The 20,219-nt window shown below is 39.0% G+C and overlaps 1 protein-coding gene across 2 annotated transcripts in view; it reads left to right on the plus strand.

Annotated features, from left to right (window-relative positions):
- Positions 1-1,478: 1,478 nt before the first annotated feature.
- LOC148865487 (uncharacterized) overlaps positions 1,479-20,219 on the plus strand; it is a 71,903-nt gene continuing 53,162 nt past the window's right edge. Inside the window, exons 1-4 of one of the 2 annotated variants that reach the window (XM_088978544.1) lie at positions 1,479-1,955; positions 3,547-4,008; positions 4,272-4,443; positions 5,334-5,631. In XM_088978544.1, coding sequence (XP_088834670.1) covers positions 1,890-1,955; positions 3,547-4,008; positions 4,272-4,443; positions 5,334-5,631 — 998 coding nt within the window. In that variant the 5' untranslated portion in view covers positions 1,479-1,889. Of the gene's footprint in view, positions 1,956-2,068; positions 2,395-3,546; positions 4,009-4,271; positions 4,444-5,333; positions 5,632-20,219 lie in introns of those variants that run through there. The other variant, XM_088978545.1, reaches the window with a different exon arrangement.

Consider the following 20,219-nt stretch of genomic DNA (forward strand, 5'->3'; position numbering starts at 1 on the left):
ATCACCCCTCATCACCACCCATTGAAAAAAGTTGCATGGTAGAGGTATTCTCCCCTGTATACAAGTAAATGCAATGAAAGTTGGCACATCTACTAATTGATAAGCAAGACCTTATATAGGCAGGCAAAGGCAATTGCTTATAGGATTATTGGGGTAGTTGTAAAATATCCTATTTGGATTGTAACATGTTTTAGACACCTGTATCATGCATCTCTTCTCACACTTGCATTCTTTAGGCATTTATTTCAAATATTTGATATATAAAGACTCATCAATGGATTGAGACATCCTTGCATTAAAGGAATTATGAAAGATGGCGATAACAACAATAAAACAAGACCAAAGCTCATTATAAAATCATCAACTCAACTTCAAACGAGTTAATTTGTAAAGTTTGATATGATATGCCCAATACAAGGGGTATCATATCGTATTTTTTAAAGTTTGATATGAGATATGGTAGAGAATTGGTCAGATTGTCTTTTTTCCATTGTATTGGGCATGCATTTCGGTATATCAAAGGCGTATCAAGCATATTGGTCAATATCTATGAAAAAGATGCAAACAAAAAATGAAAAAAGTAAAGCCTGAAATAAGCCTTCTTTCACCCCTAAATGACTTTAAAATTCCATAGAGTAATTGGAAAATTTCTTCAATATATATTTTTTTGATTTTTTATATTTTGGAATTAATATATTTTATGATCTAATAACAAGGATTAAAATATATTATAGATCTTTGGATGATCTATCATATCCACCGAGCAATTGAGATTTCTTCTTCAATAATTATTATTTTGCATATATTGTATAATGTTTATTTATTTTTTATTTTTATAAAATTTGAAAAGAAAAATAAATAGTATAAGAAATAATTATTAATTATATTTTTACTTAGAAATTGTGCTAGTACATGTTTTATGATTGGATAAGATAGTTAGATTTTACCATCCCTTAAAACTTAAGAATTATAACTTATAAATTATAGTTAATCATAGGATTTTTTTAGTAAAATTATAATTGACTATGATATATTTCATGATAAAACCATTAAAATATACTAATTTATTATACACATATTTCATTGAAGCCTTATATTTAATGATATTGATATATTTTTGTGATTTATTAAAATATTTATACTATTTGCATGCATATATTTTTATTTTTCTCCAATACGTGTATCCCCTCGTTTAAGGTCCCTCTATACAGTTCAACGTTTCCGATACGCGATACTTCGATTATTTGAATTAAATCAAAATTCTATCGGTATTTAAGGGCCCCTCTTGTAAAAGAGAAATTCTCTGATATCGGATCGGGATCTACTTGAACAATACCCGAAAATTCCCCTCGTTTGAAGGCTCACCTATCCAATCTCGACCCTATTTTGTTGACTTCTCTCTCTCAGCTTGTTAGGATATATGTCCGAAATCCGAAATCCCAAATTCGAATAATATGACTCGCGTTTACAGTCATTTTACTCTTGTTCGCTTAAACAGACATTTTGGGAGCCTGGACCCTCATGATGTCACCACCCGTAACTTTTCACATAGCTTTAACGATATATAATATTTTTAATATTTTAAATATTACTAAATCCGAAAAAGCAAACTGCACGATCAAGTTGGCGGGTAATTTTATTGCAATTATTTTTTCTCTATTTTTAGAGAGTAGACTACACTAGAGACAGAGACAGAGACAGAGAGAGAGAGAGTTGTCTGATTAACTTTACTTGGAGCCTTCTTTACTTCTGGTTATAATTGCGGGTTCTTCTTTTTCTTGTGTTTTGGCCGATCTCAAATTTGAAGCTGTTTTTCTTTTTCATTGTCATATCTTGTTATTATACTCGTTTGGAATTTGGACGATTTGCACTGGGTTTTGGGAGTCTCAATGGAGAAGTCAATAGTTGAAGTGGAGTCTGCCGAACAACCAAAGCTGGATTTACCTGATACACAGGTACTTAACTTTCTTTTTATTGGGGTTTTTGATGGTTTGCTTACCTTTCTTGTTTTGTCTTTTTTATGTGAAGAGCAGTCAGTGTTATTATTTTGTTTCTTAGAGGATTTTTCTGATGGTGAGATGATTCTTCTTGTTGATGTTGCATTTTACTCGAGGGGTTCTATCTTTTTTTTTTTTTTTTTTTATCTTTTTAGTGCTACATATTTTTGGTGGTTGATGAACTTGATCCAATATCCGGTTCTCCCCAGTCTATTGGCAGTAACTGCAAATGGCTTGGATTTTTTTTTTTTGAATTTATTCTTAGTTTAGCACCCTTTTTTCTCAGAGAATGACATAGGAATCTCATTTCCTGTGTCATTTTGCCCCCCCCGAAGACGTTCTAAAATTTCTGAGAGCTTGATTAGAAGTATCACCGTAATCAGATAAGTTTCAAGAGGTATTCTCCTTCTGTAATGATTTTCAAGGGGTGATTATATAATGGGGAAATGAACACTACTTTGTTGGATTTTAGGAAGTAGAGTAAATACATGCTAGGTAGTGTTACCGGTGCTTGATAGATACATCTTAGGTTTTATGAATTAGTTTGGTTTGGTTTGTAAGATATGTTCCTGTAATCTTCTACGCAATTCAGTGTGGTTAAATTGTAACTTTCATATTTAATAAAGTTCTTCCTTAGACAGTCTTGGTATCATAGAGAGCAAGCACACTAGAGTGCTGTCAGATCCCAATCCATTTTTAGACTCAGTAATACACTCAAGCAGATTCTGAATGCTGTTCTGACAAAAACAAGTTATCCCCAAAGACATGGAAACTCTGGAAAGGTGTGTTTGCAATAAAAAATATATCTGAAAATAGAGTTGACTGGCAGTGCACTTCTCAAACACAACTAGCTTACATAAGCCTAACATCTCAGTGCTCACTAGAAATTGGTTTTGATATATGGGAAAACATATCGAAGGTTGAACAGATTAATAAAAAAATCACTTCTCACTAATAAATAACTCACAAATTAAATGAAAAATGAAACATTAATATCCTCTCCCCAAAATGGTGAACCTTAAAAGTGCTAAACAATCTGAACCAGTGATGTCCAAGCCCTTTAAGCTAGAACTCCTTTCATCCAATTTTAAGGAACGTAGTCTAGTTAAAATATGTACCATAACATTTTTACCAGTTACCAAGGCTTAGTTGGTTGACATTCAAGCTTCCACATGGTATCATGTCTAATGTTTTCAGTAATCTGCTATGACTAGTGATATTCCTATTAGCATTTCTATGAGCTTTGTTGTGTTAAATAGTTTTCTTAAAATTTGCATGGCACATCATTTCTTTTTGCAAGAGAGTTCTGTAATTTATACATACAAAGTTCAAATGTTTAACTATTTATTGCAGTAACATTTGTCTCATTCAAATATAATTTTGGATTATCAAGAAATTATCCAAAGTAATAGTGGGCCTTGTAGCATTAACTATTGATTATTCTGTATACATTTTGGCATTTATTATTGTAGTAATCTAGATAGTTGCATTCTATTATGAATCAATTCATATACATTGAATATGTTTGAAATGGCTCTGATAATTGTAGACAAGAAACTGGAGTGCAAGTGGGGAGACCTCCTCACTTCAACATTCAAGACGCCCAAACCTCTCCTCATTGCAAATACCGACAAGGTCTCTGGAAGATACTGTGCTTAGTTCTACCAGAATGGATATTCCTTCAGTACCAAGCCCCAGTTCTAGAGCAGGCTTACCCCCAAGGCCAAGTTCAGCAAAGTTCAAACCATCCATGAGAAATCTGCTTCCACAATTGAGTTTCAGAACAAAGAATTTGTCTCAGGAAGGTGAGAAGACAGTTCTCCTCGTTGCTGATGTGACTCCATCAGAAGTACCTCCAGATAAACCTTCAACTTCAAGGTCTTTTTCTCTGACCAAAGTCTTTTCCTCTCCTTCGACAAAAAGAACACACTCTTTACCAGTTACACCAGTTGCACATTCAGGTCCAGACACTGTATGGGAAAAAAATCTGGATGTTCAATATGAATTCTCTGTAAGTATCTTTTTCATTGTTCTTATTTCCAGTTGTTAGCTCAAGAATCTGAAGGCTTTGATGCCCATATACCTGTACAAGGGTGCTGTATAATGTTGTGTACTTCAATTTTTAGTGCAAGTCATGTATCTAACAGTGTCCAGACTCCAGCCGTGTCCTTGCTATATCTGCCTGAAGGATGTTTTACTCATAAGCAGTGATTGCTCACTTGGGCTTTACTCTATTTGTTAATTCTCAAATAGGATTATTGCATTTTCTTGCAGAAGTCAGAAGTTCAGCTGCATATAACACGCTCTCTCTCAGTTCCAGTCAATGTAAAAAGCAGAAGCTTAAGGCAAATGGATTCCAAAGGAGGTCTAATCCGTGTAATCTCAGCAACCTATGGCTCTGCAGCTGTTGATGGAGCCTCACCAAATGGTGCCCCAGAAAATACTGGTAGATGCTAATCTATTATTCATAGTTTTTCAAACTCATTAGCTATGTATATATAGCATACTTGGTTTACTATTAAGGTGTGGAAGTTTTGAGTGGCTCCACAGTTCCATTGGACTTCATTGCCTACTCCATTTTTTTTTGTTATACAAATATTATCCAATTATAAAAACAAACAGAAAAAATATATTGTTTTATTTGATCCAAAAGAAGTAAACATGCAATATTTGAAAAAGGAACTTAAGTAGTTTTTTGGTATATAAATTTCTGCTCTTTTCCTAATCTATTTAACTCAATGAAGTATGTCCCAAATGTTTGGGGTTGGCTAGAAGAATCTTCTTTTTCCATTCCACTCTACTATTGATTATATGTTCCATTAAATTTTCAAGTTCTCATCTATATATTTAAATCAAGGTTTGAATAAGAAAATTAAATGGGGTAACGAGCATCTAACTTTGATTGTTATAGACTGCTATGGCATGGATCTCTTTTCATGCTTTTATATATTTGTGTAACTAAGGAATAGCATATAAATGGGGTAACAACCCTCTAACTTTGCTGTTATTAAAACCTCTTTTTCCCTATACTATAAATGGCCAAAATGTCATTAGAATCTTCTGCTTTCCCTGTTCTCCTCAAACTTTTTATTTATTTTTTTACTTAATAGTTTGGCATTGAAACATTTGTGATGTTCACTTCTGATGCCACATAGTTTTGATAAGGATTCCATCCCCTAAACTTTTGATACTGGTGCTGATGCCTATTTTTTACCATATTTTGTCCATAATAGAGAATAAATTGTCAGAACCATATGGCATTGTTATTGCTTTCTATTAATGGAAGCTTTTTCTGTTCTGATACTTAATGTTCTTTATGTAAAATATTTGTTTCAGCAACTGAAGATGTCGGTGAAGATATTCCTGAAGAAGAAGCAGTCTGCAGAATTTGTATGATTGAGCTTGCGGAAGGAGGTGAGACACTTAAGATGGAGTGTAGCTGCAGAGGAGAACTTGCACTTGCTCATAAAGAGTGTGCAGTGAAATGGTTTAGCATTAAGGGAAACAAGACATGTGATGTCTGCAAGCAAGACGTTCGTAACCTACCAGTAACATTACTGAAAATACAGAATACTCGGACTGTCAATAGACAGTCACAAGTGGCATCACAACCAAGAGAAGTTACTCGTTACAGGCAAGTGGATAATTTTTTGAAAATCTTAGGTTTTCTCACCCATTATGATACCCTGTTTAGTTACTTTTAGTTTTTGAAAGTCTGCAGAAAAGATACATGAAATTTTCCTGGTTATTTACAGTTGCATCTTTGGATAAAGATTTGTATTAATAATTTGGTAGGAATTTAAATCTCAGTTTAGAAATCAGTCTTGAATTTTATTGGTTTTGATATTGGCTGAAATAGAAATGAAAACTCAAAAAATTGAAAATTTACTGAAATTTTAATCAACATGCACATTAATACATGCATACATGCATATATGTGTGGGTGTCTTAAATCAAATAAAAAACTCAGGCTAAATACTTAAAGACTTATCCCTTAGATAGTAGGTCTCAAGTACTTATGTATAAGTTTCCCTTCCTAGTATTTGCTTTTCTCCAAAGAGAATAAAAGAAGTTATCATACCATACTCCACTAGTATGAGATTTTCGGCCAAGTATTTATCTGTCATGTTAGTTAACTTCTATGGACTAATGACTACAACCTTTATCCGACCAATAATAGTGTATTAGTTCCCTTCTACCTCAACACTCTCTAGTTCAAGTGGATGAATAAACCTGAGACCCATAATAAAGCCAGTACCTCTTACAAGGTAAGCGCCTTTTTGTTGTCTCAAATCCAGTCTTCAACAAGTGCACAAAGGACATTGAAGTTAATTATTACTTATTCATGTTCAGTTTCTAGCTAGTCTTTCTCTTCTATACAGCTTCCTAATCTCAATTAGCAGAGATTTTCTTCAATGCTATCTCATGATCAAAATAATTGTTTTGTTGATAAAACGGTGCTATTTCCACAACTTTATTTTGATGGGAGGATGAAGAAGATGACTTTGAGTTGGTTTGTGTTGAACGGACCGAAAATCATCAGTATGATGGCCGAATCAGCTACGGTTTATGGCTGAATTTCAAAAAAATTTCAGTCCAAACCTGAGAATCAGATTCTCTGAATTTGGAGAATTGGATTCTCCTAGGATTGATCTAGGACTGGGTCGAACCAGATTTGATTAACAAAATAAATATGAGCATATCTGATACGGAGTCCAAAAATTGCAGCTTGTGGGGGTTCTCACGCCCAATACTCAGACCCAAATCGGCCTCCCAATTGAAAATGGCACAATTGATGTTGGAGCTCGATCGTGTAACAAGTCCTTAGACGGCTTCTCAAACAAGCTTGGATTTGTGCAGCTATGAAACCACTTCAATTTTGATGTGTTATAGTAGAAAACACAACAAAAACAAAAGAGCTGATCCTATTACAATGATTACCCACTTAAATAATATTCTAGGCTGTTCCAACATACCTAGGTATTTGACCTCAAGAGGATTTCATCGATTGGCATATCAAAAGCAGCCTAGTGTAAAACTTAGTGCAATATCATTGTCAAGTCCAAGGTTAAGTGCATTTTTCTAGTTTTGATAATCTTTCTCTAAGGTCCAGGGCCTAATTAGAAATTGGTCCATATTCAATGTTTCTTATAAACATCCATCGACTATACTTAGGGTCTAACCCGAACAACTAAGACAAGCTACTCTACCATTTTGGTAGTACGTTAGTGTCAATCTTGTTAGGATAAACTCCCTAAGTTTATCCATTTGTTGAGAACTTTTAAACTAATATAAGTCTCATTGGTGTCCAGTTTAAGGGGTAATTTATAGAAACACATCAATCAAAACATAATATAATAATGAACTGATTTTTGTCCATTCATAAAACTTAGTATAAATCTATTTGATTGGTGCTAAGGGCATACACTGTCTAACAACTCCCACTTGCACTTAGGTCCAATTGGGTACAAACCTCAGTCCCACATTGTCCACATGTCCCTTAAACACTTTTTGTGTTAGTGGCTTAGTTAATAGATCCGCCACATTATCCATTGATGCTACCTTCTGATTTGGATGTCTCCTCTCTCAATAATCTCTTGCAAGATATGGTATACCCTCTTGATGCGCTTAGACTTCAAGTGAGCTCTTGGCTCCTTGACTTAAGCAATGACTCCAATGTTATCAAACAATAGTGAAATGGGCGACATGATGGAAGGTGCAACTCCTAATTCCTGGATGGATTTTTTAATCAAACTGCTTCCTTGATAGCTTCACTTGTGGTAATGTACTTGCTTCGGTCGTGGAATCCACCGTGGATCCTTGTCTGCTACTTCTTCAATTGACAATATAGGATCCCAACATAAAAATGTATTTAGATGTAGAATTTCAATCATTTGGATCTGATTAGAAATCGACATCTGTATACCCGATTATTTGCGGTGGATTACCATTTAAGATAAGGCAATAGTATTTTGTTCTTCTCAGGTATTTTAGTATGTTTATCACAGTTGTCTAGTGTTCATGTTTTGTGTTGGATTGGTATTTACTCACAACACTAACAACCTGTGCAATGTCAAGTCAAGTGCACAACATAGGATACATAATGCTCCTTACGGCTAAGGAATATGAGACCTTTCTCATTTCCTCTATCTTCTCAGGGGTCTTAGGTGACATTCCTTTGGAGAAAGTGATCCCATGTCTGAAAGGAACAAATCTTTTCTTGGAGTCCTACATGTTGAATCTTTTGACAATCATGTCAATGTAAGTAGTTTATGACAATCCAATCAATTGTTTTAGTCTATCTCCATAGAGTCGAATTCCCAAGATATAGGATGCTTCTCTAAGATCCTTTAATGGAGAACTATTGTGAGAGCCATACCTTCACTGTTGACAACATTCCTACATCATTCCCACTGAGCAGAATGTCATTTAAAAAAGTACTAGGAATGCAACATTATCTCCCACTATCTTTTGTAAACATAGGATTCATCAAGATTTTGCTCGAAGTCAAACTATTTGACTATTGAGTCAAATCGGATGTTCCAACTCCTTGAAGCCTACTTCAGTCCATATATGGATTTGTTAAGCTTACACGCAATGTGTTCCCAACTCTGAGTTGGTTTATGTTGAATGGATTGAAAATCATCAGTATGATAGCCAAACCAGCTAGGGTTTATGGCTGATTTTCAAAAAAATTTCAGTTCGAACCCGAGAATCGGATTCTTTGAATTTGGAGAATTGGATTTTCCTAGGATTGATTTAGGATTGGGTCGAACCAGATTTGATTCACAAAATAAATATGAGCATATCTGTTATGGAGTCCAAAAATCATAGCTTTTAGAGTGGGGGTTCACGCCCAATACTTAGACCCAAATCGGACTTCTAACTAAAGATGGCACAATTAATGTTGGAGGTCGATCGTGTAACAAGTCTTCATCCGAACTGCTTCTCCAACAAGCTTGGATTTGTGCAACTGTGAAACCATTTCAATTCTAATGTGTTATAGTAGAAAACACAACAGAAACAATGAGAGAACAAAGGCTCTCAAGGCTGGTCCGAATTAGGGTTTATGGGAAGCAAGAGAAAAGATAAAGAGTGCAAGAGAGATGCAAGACTAGTAGTGGTCAAACTCTTCCTTTTGTATCTTTATTCAGACCTCAATCCCAATGGAATTTCCCTAACTGATTTGGGTAGGTCTCTAATTACATTAGATAACACAGTGATTTAAAAGGCACACCTCAGGAACCTAGACACACAGGCGAGGCGCATAATGCGCCTAACCTAGGTCCTAGGCGTAGCCCTTTCAAAAGGTGCATGCGCCTCAACCCAGGTGTGTGCCTTTTGAAAATTTGACACTTTTTTGCTTTTTTGAACATAGTGGCTGGGCTGGGGGCTCTGCCCTCAGACCCCCATGCCACTCCTTGAGGCAAGCTCAAACAAGTCCACGTTAGGGCAAGCTCCGAGAACCCCCAATTTGGTAATGTTGTTCATTCATTCATCCCAATCCGAGACCTAGTGTAGTATCATAATCGAGTCTAGGGGTCGGGTGTAACTTTCCAGTTTTGCCCATTAATCTCCAATGTCCAGGGCAATACTGGAAATCTGGTCCGGTTCAAAGATTCAATTAATCCTACATTGCATGTGCCTTGGGTCTCACCCTGGCGGCTGAGATAGGCCACCCCAACTGACTTGGTGGCACATCAGTGTCAGCCTTATCAGGATAGGTCTCCCCAGATTGACCCACTGGCTGTGAACATTCTAAATTAACACGAGTCTCATTAAGTGTCCAGTTTAAGGGTGTTACACAAAAACACACCAAAGGAACATGAATCAAATATGTACTTTATTCATTTACAATAAACTCATAATGTACATCATTCTGATTGAAGCTAAGGGCATACAAAAACTGTCTAACAGCTCCCACTTGCACTTAGGTCCAATCTGGTACAAGCCGGAGTCCCATGCTTTCCACGTGTTTCTCAAACACTTTCTGTGATAGTGGCTTCGTCAATGGGTCTGCTACATTTTTTGCTAACGCTACCTTCTGAATCAGGACGTCCCCTTTACCAACAATCTCCTGCAGTATGTGGTACTTCCTCTCGATGTGCTTTGATTTCAAGTGGGCTCGTGGCTCCTTAGCCCGAGCAATTGCTCCATTGTTGTCACACAACAACGGGATGGGTGATGTGCTGGATGGAACTACTCTCAACTCGTGAACGAACTTCTTCTTCCACACGTCTTCTTTGGCAGCCTCGCTTGCGGCAATGTATTCGGCTTCGGTCGTGGAATCTTTAGTGGACCCCTGTTTGCTGCTTTTCCAGCAAACAATACACGATCCTATCGTGAAAACGTATCCAGATGTAGACTTTCTATCATCTGGATCCGATTGGAAATCGGCATCAGTATACCCCTGGATCAGTAGTGAACTACCATTGAATACCAGACAAAACTCTTTTGTCCTTCGAAGGTACTTAAGTATGTTTTTCACAACAGTCCAGTGCTCCTGCCCTGGGTTGGTTTGGAATCTGCTTACCACACTCACTGCCTGAGCAATGTCAGGACGAGTTCACAACATGACATACATGATGCTCCCTACGGATGAGGCATAGGGAACGTCTTTCATGGAGAATTGGGATAATCCTATTATCCGCTTGGAGTTCTCCATGCTGTATCTTTTGACTATTTTGTCAATGTAAGCAGATTGAGATAATCCTATTATCCGCTTCGATCTATCTCTATAGAATCGAAGACCCAGTATATAGAAGGCTTCTCCAAGATCTTTCATGGAGAATTGCTGTGAAAGTCATACTTTCACCGTAGTTAACATTCCTACATCATTCCCAATGAGTAGAATGCCATCTACATACAGAACCAAGAAAGTAACCTTATCCTCACTAGACTTCCTGTAAACATAGGGCTCATTCGGATTCTGCTTGAAGTCAAACGATTTGACAGCAGAGTCAAAACGGATGTTCCAACTCCTAGAAGCTTGCTTAAGTCCATAAATGGATCTATTAAGTTTACATACCATGTTTTCTTGACCAGTAGCAATGAAGCCTTGCGGCTGCTGCATATAGATATCTTCAGTAAGATCTCCATTCAGGAATGCAGTTTTGACATCCATTTGCCAAATCTCGTAATGATGGTATGCTGCTACAGCTAGCAGGATCCTAATGGATTTAAGCATGGCCACAGGCAAAAAGGTTTCCTCATAATCGATGCCCTCTTTCTGAGTGTACCCTTTCGCCACCAGACGAGCTTTGAAGGTCTCAACCCTTCCATTAGGGCTCTTCGTCCTCTTGTAAATCCACTTGCAACCAATTGCTTTTACCCCGGAGGGCGGATCTACTAGATTCCAAACTCCATTGGTCGCCATTGAGTCCATCTCAGCTCTCATGGCCTTCACCCACTTTTGGGAATCTATGTCCAATATAGCTTCCGCATAAGTCACGTGATCCTCCTCACTAGTCAAGGTTTCCACCAGGTAACTATCCTGGTCATAACCATAACGGGCTGGTGGCCTGGATCCCCGAGTGGATCTTAGGTTGGTCCCTACCTGGAACTTGTGGGACATCTACCACTGCTCCTGAGCTCTCCTCATCAAGAATAATTTCCTGACGATGGGTGTCGAGGATGTAAACGGTCTCCAAGAATTGGGCATTTCGACTGCAAAACACTTTCTACTCACTTGGGTCATAGAATAGGTAACCTACAGAGCCTTTTGGGTAGCCTACAAATAGGCAACGACTGGTCTTGGATTCCATCTTGTCTGCACTCGTTCTTTTAACGTGTGCTGGACAATCCCAAATCTTCAAGTGTTTGACACTTGGTTTCTTTTCGGTCCAAAGTTCATATGGAGTGTTCGGAACCGATTTGGTTGGAACCCAATTCAGCACGTAAATCGCAGTCTCTAATGTGTAACCCCAAAAGAATGTGGGTAGCTCTGAGTGTATGAGAAGTGACAGGACCATATCCAATAAAGTTCTATTCCTCCTCTCTGAAACACCGTTAAGTTGCGGTGTAGCAGGAGGAGCTAAATGTGACACTATCCCATTGTCCTTTAAGTAGTCCCTGAATTTGTCAGAGAGATACTCGCCACCTCGATCTGATCGAAGGGCTTTAATTTCTCTCCCTAACTGTTTCTCGACCTCTTGTCTGTACTCTTTGAACTTTTCAAAGGATTCAGACTTATTTCTCATTAGGTACATGTAACCATATCTTGAGAAATCATTTGTAAAGGTGATGAAATACACGTGTTGATTCCGTGTCCTAACACTCAGGGGACCACACACATCACTATATATAAGGTCAAGTGTGCCTGTACATCTTTCAGGCTTACCGTTAAATGGCCGTTTTGTCATCTTACCTTGTAGGCAAGGCTCACAAGTGGGAAGATCTTCTACAGTTAGAAAATTTAAAGGACCAATCTTTACCAATATTGTGATTCGTTCAATACCGATATGGCCAAGCCGGTAATGCCACAAGTACGTGGGATTAACTGTATCACAAACTCCTTTCTTGGGGATTTCAGCCGACGTAGTTTCGGTTATGTTAGTTTTTAGAGAATGATGTAGAACATAGAGACCGTTCTCTAGTTCCCCGTATGTGATGAATCTGTTGTTTCTTTTAATAGTAATTGTATTATTAAAGAAGACAGAATTGTTAGACAGTTTTGTATGCCCTTAGCTTCAATCTGATTTGATGTACTTTTGTTATTTAGTGGAAATAAATAAAGTGCATGTTTGATTCATGTTGTTTGGTTTAATTCTGTGTAAAACCCTAAAACTGGACATTTATAGAGACTCATGTTAGTTTTAAATGTTCACAGCCGTTGGATAAGTCTGGGGAGATTTATCCTGCCAAGGCTGATGCTGATGTGCCACCAAGTGTTGGGATGGCCTGTCTCAGCCATCAGGGTAAGACCCGAGGCACATGCAGTATGGGATTACTTGAATCCTTGAACCGGACCAGATTTCCAGTATTGCCCTGGACCTTTGAGATAGATGAGCAAAACTGGGAAATTACACCTGACCCCTAGACTCGATTATGACATTTCACTAGGTGTTGGATCCGGCTGCCTTTGATATGCCATTCAGTGAGATCCTTAGCGGGGATCAAAACCTGGGTATGTTGGGGCAGTTTGAGAATTCATCTGAGTGGGTGATCATAGTGACAGAATCAGTCACTTTGTCGGACAAAGGGTAATGATCGGGAATGCACTCTCTCTGATGGAAACCAAACTGCCGGCAGTTGATTTCAATCGTTGGAATTTTGTTTTGCAAAATTAATATATTTATATATATATATATTGTGTGCGGTTTCAAATTGTTTGCAAATGGTTTAATTCCCGGGATCCATGTGAGAGGAGAGTGCGGCACTGTTCTTTGCAGCCGAGGGAGAGGTCCTCTCTTGTCGGGTAGTGCTTGATCATTAAGGGCTGAGAGGTTAAGTGTAAGACCATTGAGGATAATACCTGATGGGCTAATCTTGCATCTGCCCACAGTCCCTGGGTTTTTATAAGATGGCTTGGCCCAGGGACCACTTAATGTAAGTGTTGGGCCCATAGGGTCTATATGATGGAATCAAGGGGTTCATTGAGTTTTTCAGTGAATTCGGCTGGGCCTTGTTTTAGAGGTTGGGCCGAACCCATGTGGCTGGTGTGTAGATCAATGCTTGGGTCCCACGCCATACAAAGAAGCCCAACTGGGCAGCAGATTGGAAAGTAATTAGACACTGAACACTTAATGGGCCAAAAGCCCATTTCGAGGTAGGCTGATATGATCACCCATCCATGGGGCGAATTTGAGATTAAAGTTAGTGAAAGGATTGGGCCTTTTAGCCTTATCCACTCTTAGAGACCAAATTCAAATTAGATTTGAATCTGGTAACCTCCTGATAAGATCAGGAGTAAACTAACTTTATCTGCAGAAAGGATTAAGATTATCCCCTATCCAAATACTGATTTGGATTGGGATAACTCCTAATTAGGAGGATTCTTAATCAAGAAGAAAGGAGGAGAAACCCTAATCAAGAAAGAGAAATATCAGATTTCGAACCACCTTGAAGAGATATAGGATATCTCCTGCGAATTGAGATAGGATCTCATTCATACTCCAGAAAAAGAAAAAGGCAGTTCAGCCTTTTTGCCTTTAGAGTTCTCCTCCTGCCGCCGCCATCTTTTTTTGCAAGATTAGATCTTTGCAGAAAAAGAAAGTCAAGAAATCTGTTCTTGACATTAGTCTTGCAACAAAGACTAAAAGGATTCAGTGTTTAGTGTTTCCAGAGGATTCTTGTGAAGGATCCAGTGTGTAGGACGCACCCTGCTGGTTCTGTTCCATCCACAACTGTGTCATCTTCAGCTGGAATGGATCTTGGAGCATTCTTTGGGCGTGAACACCAACTTTGGGAGATACTGCTTCTCCGGATCAGGTATATTCCTCCCATTTATCTTTTGGTACAGATCTGGTTTGATTATGGTTCAAGTAGGATCCTTGAATATTGTATTCTAAATTTAGGGAATATGATTCCCAGTTGGGAGAAGGTAGGAAATTTTTGAAATTCGCCCACCCATTCCTCAACCTTTATGGCGTCCATTAGATGGATCCTGCCATTCTTTCAAGAATAACCATCCGCACACAGTTTTGTGACAGAAGTCAAATTTCTTCTTAAATTTTGTACATAAAGGCAAATTTTCAGTACAATTGTTCATTCTCTAAAAATTTACTCCACGGTTCCTATGGCCGCGGCTGCAACACTTGTAGAAGTCCCCAAGTAGAGCGTAACTTTTTTTTCACTCAGCTTTCTGCTTACCTTGAACCCCTGCAGTGAGTTACATGCATGAGTTGAAGCCTCAGAGTCAATACACCAGGACACAAAAGCTACCAATAAATTGGTTTCTATAACACAAGTTTCAAAATTACTTTTTTTGGATTCCAGGTAGGCAGGACAGTTCCTTTTCCAGTGGCCGGTCTTCTTGCAGAAGTGGCAGGCATCCGATGCTTTGTCTTTCTTTTGCTTCTTACCTTTTGTGGATTTCTTCTGAGGCCTAGTGATGGTAGATAGATCAACTTGCCTACTAGTCTCCGATACCTTGTAGGGTCTTTTAATGGCTCCCCCTAACTATCAGTCATCTTCGCATTGGTGTTAGACAATGTATGCCCTTAGCTCCAATTAGCATGATGTACATTATGACATTTATTGTAAATGAATAAAGTACGTATTTGATTCATGTTATTATAGTGTGTTTCTGTGTAATACCCTTAAACTGGACACATATGAGACTCATGTTAGTTTAGAATCTTTATAGCCGTTAGATAGATATGGGGAGATTTATCCTGCCAAGGCTAACACTAATGTACCGCCAAGTTGGTTGGGGTGGCTTGTCTCAGTTGCTAGGGTGAGACTTGAGGTACATGTTAGACAGTTTTGTATGCCCTTAGCTTCAATCTGATTTGATGTACTTTTGTTATTTAGTGGAAATAAATAAAGTGCATGTTTGATTCATGTTGTTTGGTTTAATTCTGTGTAAAACCCTAAAACTGGATATTTATAGAGACTCATGTTAGTTTTAAATGTTCACAGCCGTTGGATAAGTCTGGGGAGATTTATCCTGCCAAGGCTGATACTGGTGTGCCACCAAGTGTTGGGATGGCCTGTCTCAGCCATCAGGGTAAGACCCGAGGCACATGCAGTATGGGATTACTTGAATCCTTGAACCGGACCAGATTTCCAGTATTGCCCTGGACCTTGGAGATAGATGGGCAAAACTGGAAAGTTACACCTGACCCCTAGACTCGATTATGACATTTCACTAGGTGTTGGATCAGACTGCCTTTGATATGCCAATCAGTGAGATCCTTAGCGGGGATCAAAACCTGGGTATGTTGGGGCAGTTTGAGAATTCATCTGAGTGGGTGATCATAGTGACAGAATCAGCCACTTTGTCGGACAAAGGGTAATGATCGGGAATGCACTCTCTCTGATGGAAACCAAATTGCCGGCAGTTGATTTCAATCGTTGGAATTTTGTTTTGCAAAATTAATATATTTATATATATATGTACGGTTTCGAATTGTTTGCAAATGGTTTTAATTCCCGGGATCCATGTGAGAGGAGAGTGCGGCACTGTTCCTTGCAGCCGAGGGAGAGGTCCTCTCTTGTCGGGTAGTGCTTGATCATTAAGGGCTGAGAGGTTAAGTGTAAGACTATTGAGGATAATACTTGATGGGCTAATCTTGCACCTGCGCACAGTCCCTGGGTTTTTTATAAGATGGCTTGGCCCAGGGACCACTTAATGTAAGTGTTGGGCCATAGGGTCTATATGATGGAATCAAGGGGTTCATTGAGTTTTTCAGTGAATTCGGCTGGGCCTTGTATTAAAGGCTGGGCCGAACCCATGTTGCTGGTGTGTAGATCAATGCTTGGGTCCCACGCCATACAAAGAAGCCCAACTGGGCAGCAGATTGGAAAGTAATTAGACACTGAACACTTAATGGGCCAAAAGCCCATTTCGAGGTGGGCTGATATGATCACCCATCCATGGGGCGAATTTGAGATTAAAGTTAGTAAAAGGATTGGGCCTTTTAGCCTTATCCACTCTTAGAGACCAAATTCAAATTAGATTTGAATCTGGTAACCTCCTGATAAGATCAGGAGTAAACTAACTTTATCTGCAGAAAGGATTAAGATTATCCCCTATCCAAATACTGATTTGGATTGGGATAACTCCTAAAAAGGAGGTTTCTTAATCAAGAAGAAAGGAGGAGATTTCGAACCACCTTGAAGAGGTATAGGATACCTCCTGTGAATTCAGATAAGAATTCATTCATACTCTCCAGAAAAACAGAAAAAGCAGTTCAGCCTTTTTCGTTTTTGGAGATCTCCTCCTGCCGCCGCCATCTGCCATTGCAAGATTAGATCTTTGCAGAAAAGAAAGTCAAGAAATCTGTTCTTGACATCAGTCTTGCAAGAAAGACTGAGAATGATTCAGTGTTTAGTACTTCCAGAGGATTCTTGTGAAGGATCCAGTGTGTAGGACGCACCCTGCTGGTTCTGTTCCATTCACAGATGTGTCATCTTCAGCAGGAACGGATCTTGGAGCATTCTTTGGGCATGAACACCAACTTTGGGAGATACTGCTTCTCCGGATCAGGTATATTCCTCCCATTTATCTTTTGGTACAGATCTGGTTTGATTATGGTTCAAGTAGGATCCTTGAATATTGTATTCTAAATTTAGGGAATATGATTCCCAATTGAGAGAAGGTAGGAAATTTTTGAAATTCGCCCACCCATTCCGCAACCTTTATGGCGTCCATTAGATGGATCCTAACATTCTTTTAGTACATGCATGAAGGGATGAGAGATCCATCGTATGGACGCCCAAATCTTGCGGAATAAGGTGAGCGAATTTCAAAAAACTTTCTCTCCCTTTCAACTAGGAATCGAATTCCCTATTTAGAAAATCATATTTTCAAGGATCAATCTTGAACCATAAACTGAACCAGATCTGAACCAAAAGGAGTAGGAGGGAGGTATACCTGATACAGAGAAATATTATCTCTCAATGAAGGTGTTCACGCCCAAGGAGATCCAAAGACTACTCCCACTGAAGATGGCGCAGTGTAGGATGGAGTAGAATCAGTAGTGTTTTTCTCCAAGAACTATCCTTCGCAAGAAACAACAGGATGGCACGTGAGCACATCTTCCATCAATTCTTTCTTAAAGAACTAATGACAAGATTGAATCTTGCTTTCTCCCACAGAGTTGGAGATCGAACTGGATGTCTGGCGGCTGCAGGAAGGAGGCGGCAAGAAAGATTTTTACAGAGATTGCAAAAATCTTTCTTCTGGGATTTCAGCTTTGAAAAGAATGTGAGTATCTGTCTCCAAAGGCTCCCGCCCCCTCATTCTTTTGTAATCCTAAAAGATCAGCTCCTAATCCTATTAGGAGCTGTTGATCCAAATCATATTTGGATCGGACATCCTTTTAGATGATAAGGATAAACCCTTATCTTATCTGCAGATTAGATCAACCTTCTCCTAATCTCATTAGGAGGTTTCTAGATCTGAATATATTCAGATCTGGACTCTCTGAGTGGATAGGGTTAAGACCCTATCCTATTTGTTGATCCATTTCAGAATTCACCCATATTTAACTTATTAAATTAGTTCAGTTCGAAATGGGCTTTAGGCCCATTAAGCTTATGTGCTCACTTAGCCTTCCTAACTGCTGCCCAATTGGGCTTCCTTGTATGGCATGGGACCTAAGCATTGATCTACACACCAGCCACATAGGTTCGGCCCAGCCTTTGTTACAAGGCCTGGCCGAATACACTGTTATGGACAGTGCACCCCCTGAAACCCATCACATAGGCTCTATGGGCCCAACACTTACCCTAAGTGGTCCCTAGGCCAAGCCACCTTGTAACGTCCAGGGACTGTGGGCAGATGCAAGATTAGCCCATCAGGTATTACCCTCAATGGTTTTACACTTAACCTTTCAGCCCATAATGATCAAACACTGCCTGACAAGAGATGACCTCTCCTTCGACTGTAAGGAACAATGTTGCACTCTCTACTTATATGGATCTTGGGATTTTTGCAAACATTTTGGAAATATATATATATATATATATTCTCTATATATTGAAATCGGCTGTCGGCTGTCTTGGTTTCTATCAGAGAGAGTGCATTCCCAATCATTACCTTTGTCCGACAAAGGGGCTGATCCTGTCACTATGATCACCCACTCGGATGAATTCTCAGACTGTCCCAACATACCTAGGTTTTGACCCCCGCTAAGGATCTCACTGTTTGGTACATCAAAGACAACCAAATCCGACACCTAGTGCAGTTTAGGGGTCGGGTGTAACTTTCCAGTTTTGTCCATTAATCTCCAAGGTCCAGGGCAATACTAGAAATCTGGTCCAGTTCAAAGATTCAATTAATCCTACACTGTATGTGCCTAGGGTCTCACCTTGGCAGCTGAGACAGGCCACCCCAACCGGCTTGGTGGCACAATAGTGTCAGTCTTATCCAGATAGGTCTCCTAGACCGACCCACTGGCTGTGAACATTCTAAACTATCACGAGTCTCATTAAGTGTCCAGTTTAAGGGTATTACGCAGAAACATACCAAGGGAACATGAATCAAATATGCTCTTTTATTCCTTTACCTCATAAAGTACATAATTCTTATTGAAGCTAAGGGCATACAAAACTGTCCAACAATGCAGTGTGGGTTTTTCTTGAAACCCTGAACCAGACCAAAATTCTAGTATTGCCTGGACCTTGGAGATAAATGGGCAAAACTGGAATGTTACACTTGACCCCTAGACTCGATTATGATACTGCACTAGGTCTCGGATTGTGATGTCTTTGATATGCCAATCAGTGAGATCCTTAGAGGGGGTCAAAATCTGGGCATGTTGGGACAATCCGAGAATTCATCTAAGTGGGTGATCATAGTGAAAGGATCAACCCTTTGTTAGACAAAGTAAATGATCGGGGATGCACTCTCTCTAATGCAAACCTAAACTGCCGGCAGTTGATTTCAACCATTGAAATTTGTTTTTGCAAAATATATTTATGTAGATATATATATATATATATATTATGGTTTCAAAATGTTTGCAAAAGGTTTTAATTCCAGGGATCCATGTGAGTAGAGAGTGCAACACTATACCTTGTAGCTGAGGGAGAGGTCCTCTCTTGTCGGGCAGTGTTTGATCATTAAGGGCTGAGAGGTTAAGTGTAAGACCATTGAGGATTATACCTGATGGGCTAATTTTGCATCTGCCCACAGTCCTTGGGCTTTCATAAGATGGCTAGACCCAATGACCATTTAGTGTAAATGTTGGGCCCATTAAGAACCCATAGTGATGGACTCAAGGGTTCACTGTATTCAGTCGTGAATTCGGCCAGGCCTTGTAACAGAGGCTAGGCTGAACCAATCTGGCTGATGTGTAGATCAATGATAGGGTTCCATGCCATACAAAGAGAGCCAAGTTAGCCAGCATTAAAGAGGAAGTGAGACTGAAAGCTTAATGGGCCTAAAAGCCCATTTCGAGCTAGGTTAATTAGATTAATTAATAGGGGCGGATCTGGGATTTGGATCAGCAGATAAGATAAGGGATTATCCTTATCCAATTAAAGAGTCCAGATCCAAATAAAGATTTTGATCAAAGGAATTCCTAATTTGATTAGGAGGGCTGATCTTTATCT

Source organism: Nelumbo lutea, chromosome 3 (genome assembly GCF_056320005.1).
Source record: "Nelumbo lutea isolate HS-2025 chromosome 3, American lotus-T2T, whole genome shotgun sequence".
Taxonomy (NCBI): domain Eukaryota; kingdom Viridiplantae; phylum Streptophyta; class Magnoliopsida; order Proteales; family Nelumbonaceae; genus Nelumbo; species Nelumbo lutea.